The 18,799-nt window shown below is 56.9% G+C and overlaps 4 protein-coding genes across 5 annotated transcripts; 1 reads left to right on the top strand and 3 right to left on the bottom strand.

Annotated features, from left to right (window-relative positions):
• Nucleotides 1-253: 253 nt before the first annotated feature.
• Nucleotides 254-6,368, bottom strand: nprl2 (NPR2 like, GATOR1 complex subunit). Its single transcript, XM_086149568.1, has 12 exons — nucleotides 5,547-6,368; nucleotides 5,034-5,419; nucleotides 3,895-3,986; nucleotides 3,651-3,819; nucleotides 3,468-3,576; nucleotides 2,821-2,957; nucleotides 2,634-2,731; nucleotides 2,094-2,130; nucleotides 1,790-1,883; nucleotides 1,596-1,713; nucleotides 1,380-1,522; nucleotides 254-1,281 (listed from the first exon to the last, which is right to left on the bottom strand). The coding sequence occupies exons 2-12, from the start codon at nucleotides 5,106-5,108 to the stop codon at nucleotides 1,214-1,216; spliced, it is 1,140 nt and encodes a 379-aa protein (XP_086005694.1). The 5' UTR covers nucleotides 5,109-5,419; nucleotides 5,547-6,368; the 3' UTR covers nucleotides 254-1,213.
• Nucleotides 5,616-10,814, top strand: hemk1 (HemK methyltransferase family member 1). 2 transcript variants are annotated; one of them, XM_086149570.1, is made up of 11 exons: nucleotides 5,616-5,724; nucleotides 5,871-6,044; nucleotides 6,119-6,210; nucleotides 6,292-6,385; nucleotides 6,519-6,671; nucleotides 7,569-7,633; nucleotides 7,719-7,768; nucleotides 7,864-7,969; nucleotides 9,596-9,691; nucleotides 9,896-10,006; nucleotides 10,115-10,814. In XM_086149570.1, exons 1-11 carry the CDS (start codon nucleotides 5,692-5,694, stop codon nucleotides 10,149-10,151), a joined length of 1,011 nt encoding a protein of 336 aa, XP_086005696.1. In that variant the 5' UTR covers nucleotides 5,616-5,691; the 3' UTR covers nucleotides 10,152-10,814. The 2 variants fall into 2 exon arrangements, with proteins under 2 accessions (XP_086005696.1, XP_086005697.1); XM_086149571.1 differs by having other exon boundaries at nucleotides 6,543-6,671.
• cisha (cytokine inducible SH2-containing protein a) lies at nucleotides 10,730-12,505 on the bottom strand. Its single transcript, XM_086149574.1, has 3 exons — nucleotides 12,234-12,505; nucleotides 11,789-11,952; nucleotides 10,730-11,697 (listed from the first exon to the last, which is right to left on the bottom strand). Exons 1-3 carry the CDS (start codon nucleotides 12,251-12,253, stop codon nucleotides 11,201-11,203), a joined length of 681 nt encoding a protein of 226 aa, XP_086005700.1. The 5' UTR covers nucleotides 12,254-12,505; the 3' UTR covers nucleotides 10,730-11,200.
• Nucleotides 12,506-14,241: 1,736 nt separating this feature from the next.
• twf2 (twinfilin actin binding protein 2) lies at nucleotides 14,242-18,635 on the bottom strand. The gene is made up of 9 exons (XM_086149569.1): nucleotides 18,386-18,635; nucleotides 16,317-16,495; nucleotides 15,895-15,990; nucleotides 15,714-15,818; nucleotides 15,616-15,630; nucleotides 15,415-15,540; nucleotides 15,147-15,297; nucleotides 14,865-14,986; nucleotides 14,242-14,650 (listed from the first exon to the last, which is right to left on the bottom strand). Exons 1-9 carry the CDS (start codon nucleotides 18,480-18,482, stop codon nucleotides 14,486-14,488), a joined length of 1,056 nt encoding a protein of 351 aa, XP_086005695.1. The 5' UTR covers nucleotides 18,483-18,635; the 3' UTR covers nucleotides 14,242-14,485.
• Between the last annotated feature and the right edge of the window lie 164 nt (nucleotides 18,636-18,799).

Here is an 18,799-nt window from a genome sequence, read left to right on the forward strand (position 1 = left end):
GAGATGAAGATGTTGAGGTTTCCTTGCGGAGGGACCAGGATGGATAGGATCAGGAATGAGTCTGTCAGAGGAACAGCACATGGTAGATGTTTTCAGAGAAGCCAGACTGAGATGGTTGGGTCATGTATAGAGGAGGGATAGTGAATATATTGGTAGGAGCTGCCAGGCAGGTGGTCTAGAGCAGTGTTTCCCAACCTCTTTTGAGCCATGGCACACATTTTACATAAGAAAAGTCACACGGCACACCACCAAATAAATGTCAAAAACTATTTTACTGAAATAGAATGAAACCGTAGTCTCAATTCACTTACTCTGTGTGAAATCTAATATATCTAATATCCGTGGATTCTTCGAGTTGCAATGCAAATTTCCCACTAATGTACAACTTTTCCCGAACACTTTTCAATATCTGCAGACGTGTCATCAATACATCTGGAAATGGTATTATTTGACTTTTTCTTTAACAGTGCCAGGGCCGAGCGTTTCGTTCTACGATGATTTTGCAGGCAGGTAGTATTAATGCCTCGGCCATGGTGTGTAGTTTGGATTTAGCCATGAGTTCAGCAACTTTGTAGCTAGCTTTCAGAGCGTTCTCACTGGTCTTGGTGGTTTTCTTCAACAATGCTGCCTGTTTCTCATGCAGATGAACAAAACAGTCCGTGTCCTTATCTTGAAATGAAGGGGGTTTAATTTGGAGTTGCCGTTTAAGTTTGCTTGGAACCACGGCACTGCAGCACAGTGGTAAAAAAAACACTGATAGTTGATGAAGCAACGGACATCTTGTTCAGCGAGGCTGAGTACATGCTAGGATTTTGACTTATCAGTCCCCCCATGTGAGTTTCACATACTCACAACTTCCAACTGAGAACAAGATACTTTCTACAGCAAACGCATTGGTTCAGACAATAAGCATAGTTTCACAAAAAAATACCTTTTTTTCAGAACCTGAGCAGCTGTGAAAGAGGTTGGTTCACCACGTCAGGAGAAAGTCCACCAGAGGGACCAGGAGGATGGACTGGCTCAGCTGAGACCGGCAGCCCACACTGGCGAGCAGACATGGAGCGCCGACAGACATGTTTGAGCCCCAATCTACAGGAGTCTTTATTGAGAACACACTTCCACAGGTGATGGAGGAGGACCTTCTCGAGGCACTCAGATGGAATCCTCAGGGCTTTCATAGTTGAAGGTTGGTCCACCCTTGGAGGTGTCATCTTCATTTCCAGCACACTACGATGTTGGGGTCGTTTTCCAGACGCTCATCCAGCTCCCGGTAACTCATCCCTGAGGAGACACGGAGGTGGACTTCAGCACCTCCGCCAGGTCTCTCTCTCCCACACACACACACACACACACACACACACACACAGATGCACACACACCTGTCTTGCAGCAGATCTGGTCGTAGCTGTGGTAGCCGGTGTAGAGGCGTGGTGGTCGGCTCCGCTCCTCACGGGCCACCTTCACCGGGTACTTCTGCAGCCGCCGGATCAGCGCCTTCATCAGCCCGAACTGGATCAGCTTCCTGAGGGAGAACACACACTCGGGGTGAGACGGGGCCTCGGCCGGGGTGGAGATGTGGTCCAGGCTCCGTCTACCTCTCGTCCACGCGGTGCAGCTGCTGGGCATAGCGGGAGCAGAGGTCCCGGACGGTGGTCCCTGGACTCAGACCGCAGTAGAGCTGGAAGACGTCCCTCAGACTTGGCCGCTTCTGCCCTGGAACCATCGACACAACGCTGTGAGGACCACGCAGGAGCGGCGGGAGATGCTCCACCACCGCCGCCACCTTTACCCTGCTTGCTGACGTAGCTGATGCACTCCTCCTGCAGGGACTTGTCGTCGATGAGGCTCTGGACCTTCGGGGTGGTGCAGTACACGTTGGAGTACTGGAATGACCAGAGACACGTCAGAGGACACGTGAGGTTCGGAGCTTCTCATGTCTCCTCGGGACACTGAGACCTTCCTCTGACAGCGGGTGGTGCATAGAACACCCTTCCTCTCTTCCTGATACGTGAGATGTTTAATGATCTTCTACCCTTGCATGTGAACAGTCCTGGCCGTTGTGTGTGTGTGTGTGAGTGTCGGTCACACTGTACCTGGAATATGGACACCAAGGTCACAACACCGTAATACCTGCAAGAGAGAACAAAGAACGTTCACCTGCTGCTTCTTCTGGATTCTGAAGGACCACACACAACCAGCCAGCAGCTTCCTGGAGAGAGAGTGAGTTTTGGAGCTCCTGATGCACCTCCAGAGGACGGGAGGAGGAGCAGATAGAATTGGGTTCCCCTGCAGCGTAGGTGGAATTAGGCTTAGAGGTTGGCTGAGGAGCTCAGACCTCCAGGAGTTCTGCAAGAGGTCATGTCGAGTGACGCTGGCATTTTCTGGACCTCCTGGAGCCCAGTCCACACACATCTAGCTGGTGAAAGCCCTGCCAGCTGACCTAGGACAACCCAGAGGGATTTCATCTGTAGAAGATCCAGAAGCTCCTGCTGGGATGAAGTAACATCCCTGCAGTTTAGGGGGTCACGTGGAATACTTTCTGGACTCTGTGAGGTGAGGGGCTCTTCTCCAGGGAGGAAGGTCGCCAAAGCCTCTAGTTATGTGTGGCCCACGATCTACCTGAGGTCACCTACAACAGGTTCTGCACGGCGATCCGGACCAGGTTCAGCTCCACGTCGCCTTCAGCGGAGATCTTCTGGATGTGTCTGAACCCATCGATGTAGGGCAGGATCTGTGGGAGAACAGGGAGGCTGGGTCAGGTTCTCCTGCCTGAGGAACCTGATGTTCCTGATGCTCCTCAGGCAGTGCCTGGAGGCGTACCTGCTGGGTGGTGAGGTCCCACTGGGATTTGATGAAGTGCTCCTTGCTCTGCGTGAAAACGGGCACGTCGTACTCCTGCACCACCGGAGGGTCCTTCCGCTGCGGGATCAGCTTCAGGTGGATGGTGTTGGACTCATCTGCGGGTACAGACCAGACCATCAGCCCTGTGGACCTCGCGAGACGTACGTAGACATCCTGCTGGTGATCTATCCAGAAGCTGCTGAGGGTCTGTGAAAGCAACGGATCTGATCTTCATCCAGGATGAAGGAATCAGTGTTTGTTCCAGAGACATTTCAGGGCTGGGATGAATCATCAGCCTGTGGAATGGAGATGTGGGATGAGGAGCCTGAATACGCCTTTATGTGGATTTCCCGGGATCTCTGGCTGCGGGACGTGGACGTGCACATGGACGCTCGTGAGGCTCTGTGCAGCCACGCTGCAGGACAGAAGACACACCGGCCTCTGTTCTGGGACAACAGTGACGTCTGGGGGAGAGGAATGTCACCGAGGAGGACACTGGGACCTGAACTTCACAAACAAATACAGGCCTGACGGTCCTGTGAGAATAAACCGCTACTTTTAAAACCCGGCTTCACTGACAAGAATGTCTGAAAGTACACGGAGGAGCAGCGAGTAGGTTGAGGTACCGATGGGCAGCGTGCAGGCCCCCGAGGCGTTGAGCTCCTCCAGCAGGGTGGACATTATGGGCAGCAGCTTCAGCTTGCTCTCTTCATTGGAGATGAAGCTACTCTCCAGCTGCAACGCAGGAAGAGAGCTGAAGGAGCTGGACGCATGGAGTCCGTGCTTAGAAAGTGTGCCTGTCCCTCTACCTCCAGGGTGGTCAGATACCCGGACAGCTTCTTGACCACGGGCTCCAGGGCGCAGGTGTTGGCCTGGGCGTCGCACACGAACCCCAGGTTGAAGAGGAGGGCGTTCCTGCTGTACTTTTTGTGTTCGATGCAGACAGGGCAGCCAATTAGCTTCTTCCCCATCGCCGTCCTGCAGAAGATGGGGGTAACCATTTATCTCCTGGAGACGACAAATGAGCATCTCTCTCCTGCAGCAGGTTCTTACACAGTGATGAGTTTGTTCTGCAGCTCTGGCTTGGTGATGATGTAGACCTGGACCATGTCAAAGAGCTCCCTGCTGATGTACTCCTCTGGCACCTGTGAGGGACACAAAGGGTTAACACAACCCGAGCATATTCTCTGCACCCCCCCCCCCCCCCACACACACACACACACACGCATGCACGCACGCACGCACGCACGCACACAGGTTCCTGACAGGATCTCCATGGACTCACATGAGCAGGTAACTGAGAGGTTAAGGAGTGACACCATAGTCTATTAGTTCCCCCTAGACTGAGGTTCAGGAGGTCCCAGGCCTGGTTTGGGGTGCCGATCTCTCCAGGTGAGTCATAGAGTGCAAGTGTGTGTGTGTGTGTGTGTGTGTGTGTGTGTGTGTGTGTGTGTGTGTGTGTGTGTGTGTCTTCAGACAAATCTTTGTAAAGCATTTTATGCAAGTGAAAGATTGTGTTTGGGACCCCCTCCTCCACTTTGACCAAGACCAGAGGGGAGGCTCTCCTGTGTTGGACCAGAGGTGGTTTTGTGTCTCCAGTGCAGCGATGATCTCACTACTCTTTGCACTGAACAGCAGACACTACCTTCTCCATCCAGTGTTGGAGTAGATGTTTAAACTGCCCAACACCAAAATGACTTCAGGGGTGCACTTTCTTTCAATCCTCGTTTGCCTTGGAGGTCATGAACCAGCTTAGGAGCAGGTTCCCACCTTCAGCTGAAGCCAAATATCCTCTCTCCCCGTTAACTCCATTCACTCCACTCAGGCGTCAATATCCCGGGTTTCACGCACATACACGTTCTTGCAAAATAAACTTCCGCTTACACCGGAAGTACCGGTAAGCCAGGGGAAGGCGTCCGATACAGCGGTCCCGGTTCTAAACTTGCGGCCCCCGTCCGGGCTGAGACGGGCCGGCCGCTGTTAAACAGCACCCCGGGGCAGCGTGGGAGCCGGAGACCCCCGCGTTCCCTCCGTGTCAGGAGACCGCCGCGGTTTACAAACTCGGAGGGGGGGCAAGATGGCGTCTTTCGCGGTGTGTAAGACCCCCCCCAACACACACACACTTCCATGACAAAAGTCGCTAAAAGCCGTCTCTGGGCCCTGGAGGCGCCACGCCGGACGTCCGCACTCACCTGGTGTGTTATCTTCGGGCCAAGCGTGGGGTGAAACTCGCTGAAGAATATGCACTCAATCCGCGGGGTGTCCATCCCGGGGACCGGCGCTAGCTGCTAGGCTAGCCTAGCCTAGCAGGAGGGCGGCCGAGCGAACGCGTACCGGCTCGTCCGTTCAGCACGATCATCCGCCGGAGCGGGGGGGGTTCGTCCGTTCTCTCCGGGGGTCTGGAACAGCAGCCGGGCTCCCGCTGGCCATGACAATCCGTCCTCCACAGGTCTTCCGCGGTCCGCCCCTCATGGAGGCGACATACGGAAACACCCCTCGACGGTGGTGCCTTCAGGTGTCCCTCGGACCGCGGGGCACAACAAGAAGTCGGATAGTTTGGACACAGCAGTAACGTGGTCTTGGGGGAAGAAAAATATATTAATAACGATACGCATATAACAATATGTGTGTACTTGTTCCTCTCGGACATGTAAAATCTCCTCTCCGCTGTTGTTTCGCCATTTTGTGCCGAAACTCAAACTTACCGACTGTCCTCAAAGGTAGCGCGGCGTTAAGCGTTCTCGGAAACGATGACGTACTTCCGGTATAAACAGCGCTCCAGCAGCTCCACGCGTCCCGGCGGCGGTCACCGGGCCGAACACCGGCACGGTGCCCCAGAACACGTTCATCATGTGGGGGAGGCGTTTTATGGTCCAACCCCAGGTGCCTACTACCCCCTGAAAATATCGGAGGTTCCTCAGTGGAGTTATTCTCCTCTGAGGAGGCTCAGACGGATCTCCACCCGTCCTCAGAGTGTGTTTTTGACTTTGTGGTTCCTTGAAAATAACGTTTTTCTCCTGCCTCCTCAGCTTCTCTGGTTCTCCTGCCCTGTACGCCGTCGCAGCGCTCCTGCTGTCCCTGCAGGCGGGTTGACGGCGTTGCAAGCCATGGAGCTGTGGAGGAGATACTTCCAGGAGGCCGGGGTGACGGAGCCGGAGCTCTCCAGCCAGTACATCACCGCTCACCTTCTCGGAGCTAAAACCGTGAGTGTGAGGTTCTCGCTGGGAAGTTCGTCCTGCAAACCTGGACATTTGCGCCCATCTGTTGCCTCTTTCAGGTCCACAACCTGGAGCCCCGGAGGTTAGCAGCGACCCTCACCCGCCAGGAGACTCAGCAGATGTGGAAGCTCTGCAGGAGACGCCTCTCCAGGTGTAACGCTCCTGCACCGCAAAGGGTGTGCGTGTGTGTGTGTGTGTGTTCAGAGCAGCTGAACAGGTGTGTTTGTTTCAGGATGCCAGTGCAGTTTGTCATCGAGGAGTGGGACTTTAGAGATCTGACCCTGAAGATGAGACCTCCGGTCTTCATACCTCGGCCAGAAACAGAGGTTCGACATGGATAAGCACAGGTTCCACTCAACTTAGACCCTCTAGAACATGGATCCCTCTAGAACTCATACCCCTCTAGAACGTGTCGGCGTTCTCCGCTGCTGGCTGGTCAGCCTCCATCCATCCTAATAGGTAACCGGGCTGGTGTCCCCCCAGGAGCTAGTGGAGCTGGTCCTCACCGACCTGAGGAGGAGGACCGGGATCCAAGATGGCCGACTCACCTGCCTAGAAGTGGGCTGCGGCTCTGGAGCCATCTCCCTCAGCCTGCTGAAGAGCCTTCCTCAGGTAGGACCCGGTTGGGTCCGGGGTCAAGGTGTTCGTTCCGGAGAAGTTGCCAAGTGACCAGGCAGCTCTGGAGAGGCTCCAGAAAACAGGGGATGGATGGACCTCCCAGGCTGGTCTCTGGAAGTCCCGTAGCTAACTTCTCAGCCTTGTCTGTTGAAGTTCCAGAACCTCCACCTTCATGTCACGGAGATCCTCCAGGGAGGGAGAGTGTCAGAAAAGAGAAGGTGTTCAGTCCAGACTGATGTTCTCCACTGATGGGTGGAGAAAGAACAGAACCTACCGACAGCAGGATTCCCACAAGTCCTGGAGCACCTGGACGACTTGCTGAAGTTCCAACCATGGAAAATGAGAAAAGTCCTTATTTTCTGGAAAAGCTGTCCTGGAAAGCAATTTCTCCTCCTCTTTCACTGCCTGCAGTGGACCATCATGTCGGTTGTCCTCAGAGACACCTGGACCCTCAGAGCACTTTCCATTCGACCTTGTCTGGAGGTCTAGCATCTACTCAGAACCAGAAGGATCTCTGTTTTCGAAAGAAGCTCTGGAGGCCAGACTGGTAGAGCGTTGTTAGCTTTGATCCGCTCATGTTTATCATAGCTTGGAGGAATGTTAGATCGAGAGGTTCTACCAGCCTCCATGTTCTCCCGTGTCTGCAGGGGTTCCTCCGGGTTCCCCTAAAAGTTCAAACACATGATGGAGTGTTGCTGGGATAGCGTGCAGGGTTAGCGTGCGGACTGGCTGAGTGATGGCTGGATGTCAGGTGAATGACAGCAGGTTCAGACCTTCTGACCGCGAGCACTTCACCGTGGTAGCACAGCTTTAGCAGGTACACACTGGACCACAGTACAGCTATCAGAAGTTGTCTGGTTGATCCTGGCTCCCTGATGCTTGTGTCTCCAGCTGCGAGCCGTGGCTCTAGACCAGAGCGAGGACGCCGTGGATTTAACGTCTCTAAACGCGTCCAGGTGAGACAGAACCTCAGAACCGGCGTTTCGCACGCTTGCAGTGCCCACGTACTCGCTCCGTACTCAAGCGGGTTGTCCTCCTCAGGTTGGGGCTCCAGGACAGGCTGAAGGTCCGGCAGGCTGATGTGGTGGAAGGTGAGTCACTGGGGCTTCACAGCTCCTCGGTGCCGGCCCGTGCACGTGAGTACCGTCCCAGTCCGCGAACGTGACCCGGTCCCATCTCCTGTCAGATGCAGAGACCCTGCCGAGGTTCTGCGGCCGTGTCTCCTTGCTGGTCAGCAACCCCCCCTACCTGCCCTCCCAGGACCTGGACTCACTGGAGCCTGAGATTCTGAGGTGAACCTGATTCTGGATCTGGAAACATCTGATCCAGAAGTCGCAGACACAACATTGTCTTCTGTCAATCATCACATCAGCCATAAAACAACAACAACAACAACAACAACAAAAGTGATTATTAACAATACGTGATAAAAAGCACAATGATTATAAATTATTTACAGCCAAATAATTGAAAGTGAACATAATATAAACATAACAATAAGAACAGCTAAGTAGTTAAGAAACAACATGATTATTTAATAACAATAATAGATAATCAACAAAATATGATAATAATAATAATTATATTATTATTGAATATAAAATATAATTATTATATTCATAAAGATCAAAACGAATCTGGATGTCTGTACATTAATTTTCTACTACTATTATTAATATAGTAATAATAATGATAAAACCAAGAAGAAGCAGTCCTAATAGTCCACATAAGATGAAAAAGTAAACGCAGTCATAAAGTCATAAAAGATTGAGAGAAATCAGATCTTTGATTTTGGGGGGGGGGTAAAGGCTGGAGAGGAGTGGGCTTCATCTGAGGGCACCATGAGGCTGGACCAGGTTTATGTTCTTCCGAACCAAAGCATGATCTCCTCCGGCTCCAGGACTGTGTCCACATACAGATCCTGGCTGGAACCACAAACCATCCGGACACCGTGATGGTTCCTGAACTTCAGAGGACACCTGTGGAGCTGATGGAGGCCAAAGGCCCACCGGTTAATTAGCTTGTCCATCTGAAAGAGGCCTCCTGGAGGTCTCGGATCTTAACCTTCTCACCCGCCGAATGGGTGAGAGGTTCAATCCCAATGGAGCCGCAGGTCCGCCGAGGCTCCAAACAAACCCGATAGTGGAGGACGAGCTTGAGAACACCTGTAGAACATCGGAGAACCTCCCGATCACACAGATAGCTGTTCTGAACCAGCAGAAAACAATAACGTCATCCTCCTTTCCATACAAGTGTAGTACCTGTAGCTTTAGCTTTAGCTTTACTCCAGTAAAGTATCTCCATATCTCAGATGGGTTCTCAGCAGGTAGTTCCCCCAATGGGAGGTTCTCCTCATGCAAATGAGGAAGGAGACGTGCGCTCCTCTGCAGCTGCCTCACCTCACCTCACCCCCTGCCAGCTGGCACCCGTCCCGCATTAGGCAACGTCATCCTCCTTCCAACATGGCAACGCCGCTGCGACCTTGGAGTGTTCTTGGAAGGCGGCGGGCGCCGTGCATGCCGGTTGTCGCGCCGCCGCCATGACAGCCAGCGCTCCTGCAGGGACTTAGAGCAGGACCTGGGTTTAAACTCATTACAGGATCTGATTCACTGTATGCGCGCATGTTTGTGTGTGTGTGTGTGTGTGTGAGGGGAGGGGGGGGGGGCTTTCCAGGAATATAGAGAAACATTGAAGGTCAGCGGCGGAGGATTTTCAGGTTCACTCGGCTTCGCAGAAAAGAGCCGCCATAACAACACTTTTCACAAACAAGCTTGTGAACTCGCTGTTTGTGGAGGTATCAGGCGGTGGAGCAGCAGGTGGAGGTCCTTCCAACCTTCTCCCGCCTGCAGGCCGCCTCCAGAAGGTTTCATGAGGTTTTCACATTTACTGAGTCAAACTGTGATGGCCACCGCCCGCAGGTTCGAGGACCACGCCGCCCTGGACGGAGGAGACGACGGCCTCAGAGTGGTCCGAAGCATTTTGGCTCTAGCTCCTAAGGTTCTCCTGGACCACGGGTACACACACACACACTCCACCTGGAGAGCAGGCTGTCACCAGAACAGCATGTCCTGGAAAACACACGGATCGCATTGCCTCTTTAATGAGCGAAGCTTTTTTATGAGGGTGCAGTGAACGCACCGCCTCCTCCCCAGGAGGTTCCTTCTGGTTCTCCTTCCCCTTAACATCTCGTTTGTTTGTTTCCCTCATGTGAAAACCAGCCGTCTGTATTTGGAGGTGGACCCCAGACACCCCCCGCTGGTGGAGCGCTGGGCCGAGGGCGCTGCTTCCGGGCTTCGCTACGTGGAGACGGGACGGGACTTCAGCGGCAGGTTTGTCCCTGGATCCTGGCTGGCGCCGCGGGACGTTCCTGTCATCGGGGATTAATCTGGGGGTCTCCGCCCACAGATCTAAGGGTCCCCTCTCCTTGTGTCTCTCAGGCCGCGGTTTTGCATCCTGGAGAAGGACCTGGATTGAGACGGGAGATCCTCTTACGCTGGCTTTGCCCCGGTCTGCTGCCCCCCCGGCCCGGAGCTCACACCGCCTTAATCACTCAAAACACCCAATTCCACAAACGCCGCCACCAACACTGATCCCAGAGCGTTAGCAAGGCCGTCCTTCATTGCAGCCAAGGCTTGCTTGTGTGTGTGTGTGTGTGTGTGTGTGCGTTTGAGTGTGGGAGGAGGAGGAGGAGGAGGCGGCGCGGAGCTGAAGGTAATTGCTTGGGCTTTTCTTAGAAGCGGCGCTCTGAGAAGCTCTGCCTCCTCCCAGGAAGCAGTTTGTACTTCTGTGAATTGGCTGATGAGCGGTCCTCCCCTCCGCTCGGCCACTCGCTGACTCAGATGCAGGCTGCATGCACGGAGGAGCACAACAACACACACACACACACACACACACACACACACACACACACACACACCAGGCTCAAAGGCCGCAGGGTTTCAAAGGTGATCCGAAGGCGAAAGACATTTGATAAGGAGCCTGAAAGGATCAGCCCCTGTGGACCGGGACCTCCAACCCTGGGGGGGGAATGAGGGGACGACGGCAGCCGTGACTCCACGTGGTGACTTTAATAGAAAAACGTACATGTACACGGTAGAAAAGACGCTTTACTGATAAAAATAAAATGGCAGGAGGTTCTGAGCGGAAAAGCGCACGTGTTCGGGGGGAGGGGAGGTCCGGGGGCCTCGGCGGACCCCTTCCACGTCAGCGAGAAGAAGTCGAGGTGTTGTAGGAGAGGCAAGGCCGGCCGGGCCTCAGAGGACGGGGTCTGGAAGTGTGTACGTACCGCGGAGACCCAGTCCGAGGGTTCTGGAGCGGCGGACGCCTCTGAGGCTCGAGTTCCCGGTCCGACCCCGGAGCCGCTCCGGCCCGCGGAAGGAAAGCGGGGCGGCGCCGGACCCCCGTCCGGTCCATCCGGGACGATCAGTGCAGAGAATTATTTCCCACATGTGATTAATAAAGTATCGAAAACCCAAAAAGTCCCTCGGGCCGCCGGGCCGGGCCGACCGGGCGGCCCCCGGCCCTCACACCTTGAAGGGGTAGTCCCGGATGTAGCGCAGGAGGGGCCGGGGCAGGGGCAGCTGCTCCGGGCTGTCCGAGTGCCTGTTGATGACCAGGCGGGTGAGGTGCTGCAGGGAGGGCAGGCCCTGGGGCTTGTACACAGCCCGCTTCAGTTTCAGAACCACCGACGCCTCCTGGGGGGTCACGGGGCCCGCTTTGGACGGGGCCTCCTCCTCGGGGCCGCCCTCCCGGGCTCGCCGCTCCGGCCCCATGTAGTGCTGCACCAGGCTGGGCACGTCGGGGAAGGAGGTGAGGCTGGGCCGGACCGGGGAGCTGCAGTCCAGCAGGAACCGGGTCCCGCTGTACTGGATCCGGATGCTGGTGGGCCCGCGGGCCGTCCGGACCGACAGGGTCAGCATGTAGAGGGGGTGGCTGCTGTCCCGCACCAGGAAGGCCCCCTCCGAGGCCTCCTGGAGGGCCGAGTGGGCCTGAGCCGCCGTGACGGCCCCCCAGTACCAGCCTGCACACACACACACACACACACACAGGGAATAAGAGTCGAGCCCGGGCCGTGCACGGCGTTCGGGTCCGGGGATCCGGGACCAGCTCACCTGAGCTCTCCAGGTAGCAGAAGTTACTGGCTATGGCTCGCAGGTCCTTGGTGGGGTCCCATACGGGAGGTGCGCTCTGCAGGCAGGGCGGGGGGGGCAGGGCGCCCGCACGCATGCCCCGCGGGCCGTCGGTGGATGGAGCCGCGGGGAGAAGACCTCTGGGACTGGAGGACAGCGAGAAGAACACAACTTACCACCTGGAGACACTGCGCGTACTGCGCACCGAAGGTACTTTTCCAATTCGTCAGCGGAGAAATAAAGGGTCGGAAGTACTCGCTGTACAAACAGTACTCGCTGTACTCCGAGCGGTATTCGGATAAGGTCGGGATTACTTTGACTTGAAATAAAATCCGAGAATAAACTTTTCCAAGGTTTCAGGTCGAATCTGTGTTTTTTTCCCCGGATGTGTCGAACCGGGTCCCGGTCCGGGTCCGGGTCCACTCACCCCGGCACGCAGAGAATCATGCTCCCGTCTGGATCCAGGGGTTACGTCCGCCCGGCGTCTCTTGTGGGAACGGAACCGGAGGCTCGGCGGCGGAGAAGAAAGAACCGTGCGGGTCCGTGCGGGAGGGGGGGGGGTGGGGGCGGACGGACGTCGCCGAACCGGACGCACGACGGCGGGCGAGAGAGGCTGCGGGACGAAGCGGCGGCCGCCTGGACGGACGGACGGACGGACGGGTTCTGACGGCCCGGGCTGCTTCCACCGGAGCGCAAACCGACTGGAAGGCTATTCTGAGAAACTCTCCGCGGCTCTGACGTCACAGCGCCGCAACAACCGCCTGCGCGCGCGCGCGTCACCGCGCGTCCCCGCTAACCGCGTCTCCGCCGGCCGAGGTGCGCTTGTTTGTTTGTTTGTTTGTTTGCACACTTTGTTTGTTTTTCTTTGTTCCCGGGTGTTCTTTTTACCCCCGCCGTGCACGTTAAGTGTGTGTATGTGCGTGTGTGTGTGTGTGCGCATGTGTGTGTGTGTGTGTGTGTGCGCGCGTCCCGCCCGCCGGCTCCCGCCTTCGCAGAAGCGGCCGCCGCTCCCAGGAATCGCGCCGCGGCTTCTCTCTATCCGCTTTCCAGGAACAAGCGCGGCGCTAAGCCCCGCCCCGGCGGGCGGCCCCGGCGGATTCCCGCTTCTGGGAATCCACCACCGCCGCCGGATGCGGGGAGGGGCGGGGAGGCTGTACTTATGGCCGTTAAACCCGCCCGGTTCTCGGTTTGAAACCCGCCGCAGGTTTCCGGGATCCAGTCACGTCACTCGTTTTTTCCAGGTATTCTGTCGAGGAAATCTGTGCGGTTCGCCCGCCCCGCCCCGCAACACCCCGCCCCGCCCCGCCCGGACCCGGGCCCGCCGCGGTGCAGAAACCGAGCCCCCCTCCCGGCGTCCTAATCAGTCCCAGGTCCTCCGGAGCTGCGGATCTTCAGCAGCTGAAGCGCAGCTCCTTCCAGGAAAGCCTGGAAGAGGCCCGCTTCTCAGAAGCCCGGTGGACTTTGTGTTTCCCCGCAGCTTCTGCGGACACCAGACGTCTTCTCCTCCTCCGGGCTCACACACCTTCGTGGGACACCTGCGCCGATCGGCGCCCACGGGTGGAGATCCCGAGGAGCGCAGGGTGTCTCGGTGGGTTCCGGGAAGGTCTCCGGCTGGAGGCCTGACCTTACCAGGAACCCATGATCAAAAGGAACATGTGGTCTCCTCTCGCTCCCGTTGCCGCTCACCGCCGGTCTCCTGAGGAGACCCAGAGTCCCCGTCAGGAGGTTCTGCGCCTTCTCCGGCGTCTGGCTGACGCGGGTGTTTTTATCACTCGCGAATCTTTGTTTACACTCAGGTTCTTCATGAAGGCTTGGTCACTCCTGGGTGGTGCATCTAGGTGTTCCTCTGACAAGAGAGTCTGTGTAGGGCCTCCAACAGGCTGCTGTCTGTAGGTCTCATCTTCTTCTCAGACCTCCGTTGACCTGTGACCCTATCTGCTGTGGACGTGGGCGGGCAGGTTCATGTTCAGCTCCACCTGCTTGAAGGCGGCGGAGGGCCGGGTTTCAGAGGTCTGACCCTGCAGATGGGACCGAATGTTCTCAGCTACCTGACATAAGGGGTTGGAACCATCCAACCTCAGCCGGTTCCCTGAAAAACCCCAGTGAATTATCCATCCGTCCATCTTCTCGTTCCACTCGGAGCTCCTCAGACCCCCCGCTGTGCAGAGACGCCCCTGCTTTCCTGCCGCTGAAGACAGGAAAGAAGGCTGCGGAGTCTTGTGGGGGATCTTCTGGGTTCCGTCCGGATGTCCGACCCAACCGTCTCACACGAGGAGATGTTCGGCGTCTGCCGCGGGTTCTTCGGGGATGCATCGGAACCTAACAGAGTCATTGGATTGAAAGACGGCATCCTCCCCTTGAGGAGACGCTCCACATGCACAGGTGACACGGAGGCCCAGCAGACTCACAAAGACAAACATTGGAGTCGGTGGAACCAAAGTACAAATAGACTTTATTTGGAGTTTCCTCTGATGGAGAGCCTGGCTGGAGACGGACCTTCAGCGCTAAGCTCTGCGGGATCTTCCGGCTGCTTCATCACAGAATGAGGAGGAGGAGACCCAACTCCTTCGCCTCGGGTCTGCGGCCAAAGATGGCCGACAACGTGGTCTTTCCTTGGAGCTGCCGAGGAGCGGGGATTGCCGGGACGTCCAGGGATGGTGTGGAGGTGGAGGTCCGCCTCTAGCTGTCCGTCCTGGTGTCTGTGCTCCTGATGAGGCGTTTTTGCCCTCGCTTCCCCGCCGGACCGCGGGGCTTGGCGAAGGCCTGCCTGAGGGCCTGCTGCCGGGGATGGACCTCCTCATACAGGAACTCCTCCGTCAGCTCGTCCCCGTCGTCGATCTCCAACTGCAGCAACGGGAAACCTCATGTCAATAGGAAGTCCACCAGGCAGGTCCACCACCTACAGGACCATTTACACGCCTGAGTTCCATCTACCAAATGAGGACATCTCAGAGACTCTCCAACCAGGAGACCAGCATGCAGGCCTGGAGAACCTCTGGTCCAGGCAAAGGACCAGAACACCTACTGAGGCCACGCGCTCCAGTACTGTGTACCTGACCTTCTTGGCGATCTCTAGGTGGAAGTCTCTTTCCACCTCCTCCAGGAGGCGGCTCTTGCAGGTGGAGTAGAGCATCCTCTCCTTGATGCTGCAGCTATAACCGGGCATGGAGTAGATGAAGACTGGAGGAGGAGGAGGAGACATGTCAGTGAAGTTCCTTCCTGAGCGGAGACCCAGAGGGTCAGTCGGGAGGTTTGAGATGTTCAGAAGGAGTGTCATGTAGAGGATCATCTACATGTCTCGTGAGTGCGAGAAGGACGTGAGCCTCGGACGCGTTCCTACCGATGTTCTCCAGATGTTCTCCTTCGTGGGAGTGCTTGTAGAGGAAGAGGTGATACCTGGGCGTGTCCTTGGGGACCCGTCGCGGAAGGTCCCGGGTCTCTGTGGGGTTGGAGTGGACCAGCTCGATGGTCTCCTTCTCCACATCCAGCCTCTGCAACACAGCTGCCCGGATGAGCGTCCACACACACACACACACACACACACACACACACACACACACACACACGGGGCCAGGTGGTGATGGCAGATGTTTGCCGGTGGTCCTCACCAGCTGGACGTAGTTGATGCGACGGAGGGCAAGCTGCTGGAGAGACCTCCTGGCCTCCTCCTGCAAGGGGAAGGCGAGGCCCTGCAGCGTCTGGTGTTTACTGTCCACGCTCATGTCTGTGGTCACCTGCAGGAGAACCCAGCGCAAACCTCAGTCCACCCAGAGGTGCCGTCCTCCGCCCGGAGAAGCTCGTCCACCCACCTGTTTGACCCTGCCCTGGAGGAGAAGACACCGGGAGAAAGAGGCGTGAGTGTCGGAGGACATTTTCAGGAGACGAGCGGGCCGCGCCGATCCCTCACCTCCGTGATCTTGATCCTCCGCAGCTCCTGCTCGGCCGGGGTGAGGGGAGCGGGGCCGGAGCAGGAGGACACGTGGTGCTGGAAGCCTGCGAGACACACGTCCTCCTGAGGAGCAGTGATAGAGCATGTGGATCAGGAAGGGGGACCTCGGGCAGAAACGGCGGCTCCTCCTCCTCCTGACCTGAGCCGTGCCGAACATCTCGTACTTGACGTGGCCGCCGCCGAACTCCTTCTTCACCGTGGCCCGGGTGGCGGCGTAAAGCATCTTCTGCTTCACCTGGGGAGAATCAACTGCTGGATCACATCTGAGGAACCTCACCAGGAGAACATCTGGTATGCCGAGCGAGCACTCAGTGTTGTATGTGTGTGTGGGGAGAAACCCAATGATGTCATCAGGGTCATCCAGGTTGACACCTTAACCGTGGTAGCGGTGTGTGTGTGTGTGTGCATGCGTGCGGTGTATGTTACACGCAAGCCGCGTTGCGACATGATTGACAGCTGACAACGACTGACGTCACAGTGAGAGCGATACTGGGCTCGGTGACTGTGGTTGGATGGAAAACAGATCTGTGTGTGTGTGTGTGTGTGTGTTTTCCCACATACTGGAGACGGGTCAGGAGACCAGGATATGAAGACCCACTCGTAGCCCAGTGCATTCTGGGAGTCCAGGCGGTACAGGACGTAGCAGGGCTCGCGCTCGGCCAGCAGGGGAAGCAGGAAGTGGTCGTAGTCGCGGTCCCAGCTGAGGGCGGGCTCCCTGCAGGCCCCCAGGACCAGCTGCTCTGGAAGGCACACCAAGACCATCACATACCTGGCCCCACACACACACACACACACACACACACACACGCACACACACAAAGCCCCTGGCAGCTGCCCCCGAGGGTCGTGGAGTGTGGTGCTTGTATCTGAGGAGCTTGGGAAGGTCCAGGATCTGCGGGGTAGACCAGAGCTAGACTGTTTTGGTAGAGGAGCCTCAGTTGTGCTGAAGAAGCCGTGGAAAGTAATAAAAGCTCGAGTTGAGTAACATTTTTGTTATATAATATATTTACTTAATGTTACGGGACCTCTCACTATCAGAGGAGGACTTGGTGACGCTGCTCCTCTGCAGGACCTTCTCGTCTCCGGAGCAGCCCTCCTCTGGAGACCGGGACCTGTCTATCTGTTTGCCGTTATCTTCACGGCTGCGGCTTTCAGACGCTGGAAGGTGACTTCCACGTCTGTGATGCGAGTCCTCCAGAGGGGACATGAACGTCGGACGTCCACGAGGACAGTCACCATGGGGATGAGGTTCATCAGAACCCGTTACACCTTGGGAAACGACAGAACAGGAGCAGACCGACGGGCATCCGATGCACCGCTCGCAGCTGTGCTGGAGGACCGGGGCAATAATGCCCCAGGAAATGGGCTTAACCAACAAGCTGATGACAAAATGTCGGTCAGTGCTCCTGCTTGGCGGGGTTGGACCTCAACTTCCTGTCTGCTGAAACCAGAAGACCCCCTAGCCCCCCTCTCGGGGCGGAGAGCACTACCTCTGCTCTGTCATGACAGGGTTTAATGAACTCCATGAAACATGCATGTAAATGTTGAGCCACTGGGGTGGGGGTGGGGTAGATGGGGGTAGATGGGGGGTGGGGGGGCTGTCTCTGGGGGCAGTTGCTATTCTGAGCCGCAACACATTCCAGCCTTGCACACATACATAGTTTCCGTGAGGCGTTCTCCCCCGATCCCTGCGAGGAGCCGGCCTGCCTGCCAGACACATAGGTGCTGCCTCTCCAAAGTCATGGGACCTCAGCTGCTCCAGACGAGAGGACAGCAGGAGACCACAGGCAGGCGCTGGAGCAGCGCGCCACAATGATCCTGTTTCTCTTTTGACTCTGGAACCAATATGTGTGTCACTGGGCAGCAGTGCCGCCGCAGTCACATGGCGCCTCCAATCGCCAAGTGACGTCCCGGCGATAACAAAGTGCCTCAGTGAGGGGAGACAGACCCGGTGACCCTTCTCCCGAGGGCCGCGGCCCACCGGTGACACCCCGACTCCTACGCCCTGCCTCTGACCGGACAACCAACCGCCGTCGTCGTTCCGGAACACGCGGGAGCAGCGAGGAGGTCGCCCGGCGGCGGGTCCATCTTCATCTCCATCACCTGCCGCGCTGACCGGCTCCCAGCGGGCGCTCAGCTGACCGGGCCGCTCCCTCACAGCTGCCTCCGACCCTTTCCTAGAAGTTGATGAGATGGTGTGCGGTGGCGGCGGAGGGGTGCTGAAGGAGGTGTCTGTTTTCCTTTCTCTGGAAATAAACTCCATGCAGTCTTTGAAAAACCCGCAAGGTCACCGAACAACGCCGAGCTCTGTTCTGAGATTTGAGTTTCCCGAATCATTTCAGACTCTTCCAACCCTCTGAATGAAAACATTTTCTGTCCGCTGGCAGACAAAAGGGGGTCTATCCCTGCTCTGCAGTCGCATGCCATGTTCTCAGCCCAAACATGGCCTCGAGCGTTGGAAGAGAAGGTCCAGGGTGATGCATCTTGTGTCTTCTACTATCAGTGACTGAGTCTGAGCTCCCGCAGATCTGGACAGGTGAAGCTCAGGTGAACCCTCTGCTTACAGGTGGGGTTTGGATCAGATCAGTCAAACTCCCTCCCACTTCCCCTCCTGCCCCCCGGTGACTCACCGTCTTGGATGCACACCTTGAGGAGGCGCAGAGCTCCGCCCCTGGCCCGGGCGAGGAGCTCCTGCAGTTCCGGTGTCACCACCAGAGCTAGAAACATGGCGGCTCAGGCGCGTCCCGGCGGCAGTGGTGGGCCCACGAGTCCGGACAGGAGACGGCGCGTCCACCTGCAGCAGTTGCGGGTTCAATCCCCAGGCTCTGTCTGAACGTGGCAGTCGGATCGGAGCGGAGAGCGTCTGAACTAAGAGACTGCGGCGGTGTGGACATCAGCGGAGAACTGGGACGGTGTCATGTGCTCCTGCAGGGAACCTGATCGGCCCTCGGACAAATATAGCTCCGCTGGCTGAGCGGTCATGGGTTCGGCCCGGGAGGCCCCCCCGCTGCCCACGGGAGGGGGCAGGGAGACCCGAAAACCCA

The sequence above is a fragment of the Fistularia commersonii genome, chromosome 7, assembly GCF_037954325.1.
Source record: "Fistularia commersonii isolate RoL2024-O1a breed Wild chromosome 7, RoL_Fcom_v1.0, whole genome shotgun sequence".
NCBI lineage: Eukaryota > Metazoa > Chordata > Actinopteri > Syngnathiformes > Fistulariidae > Fistularia > Fistularia commersonii.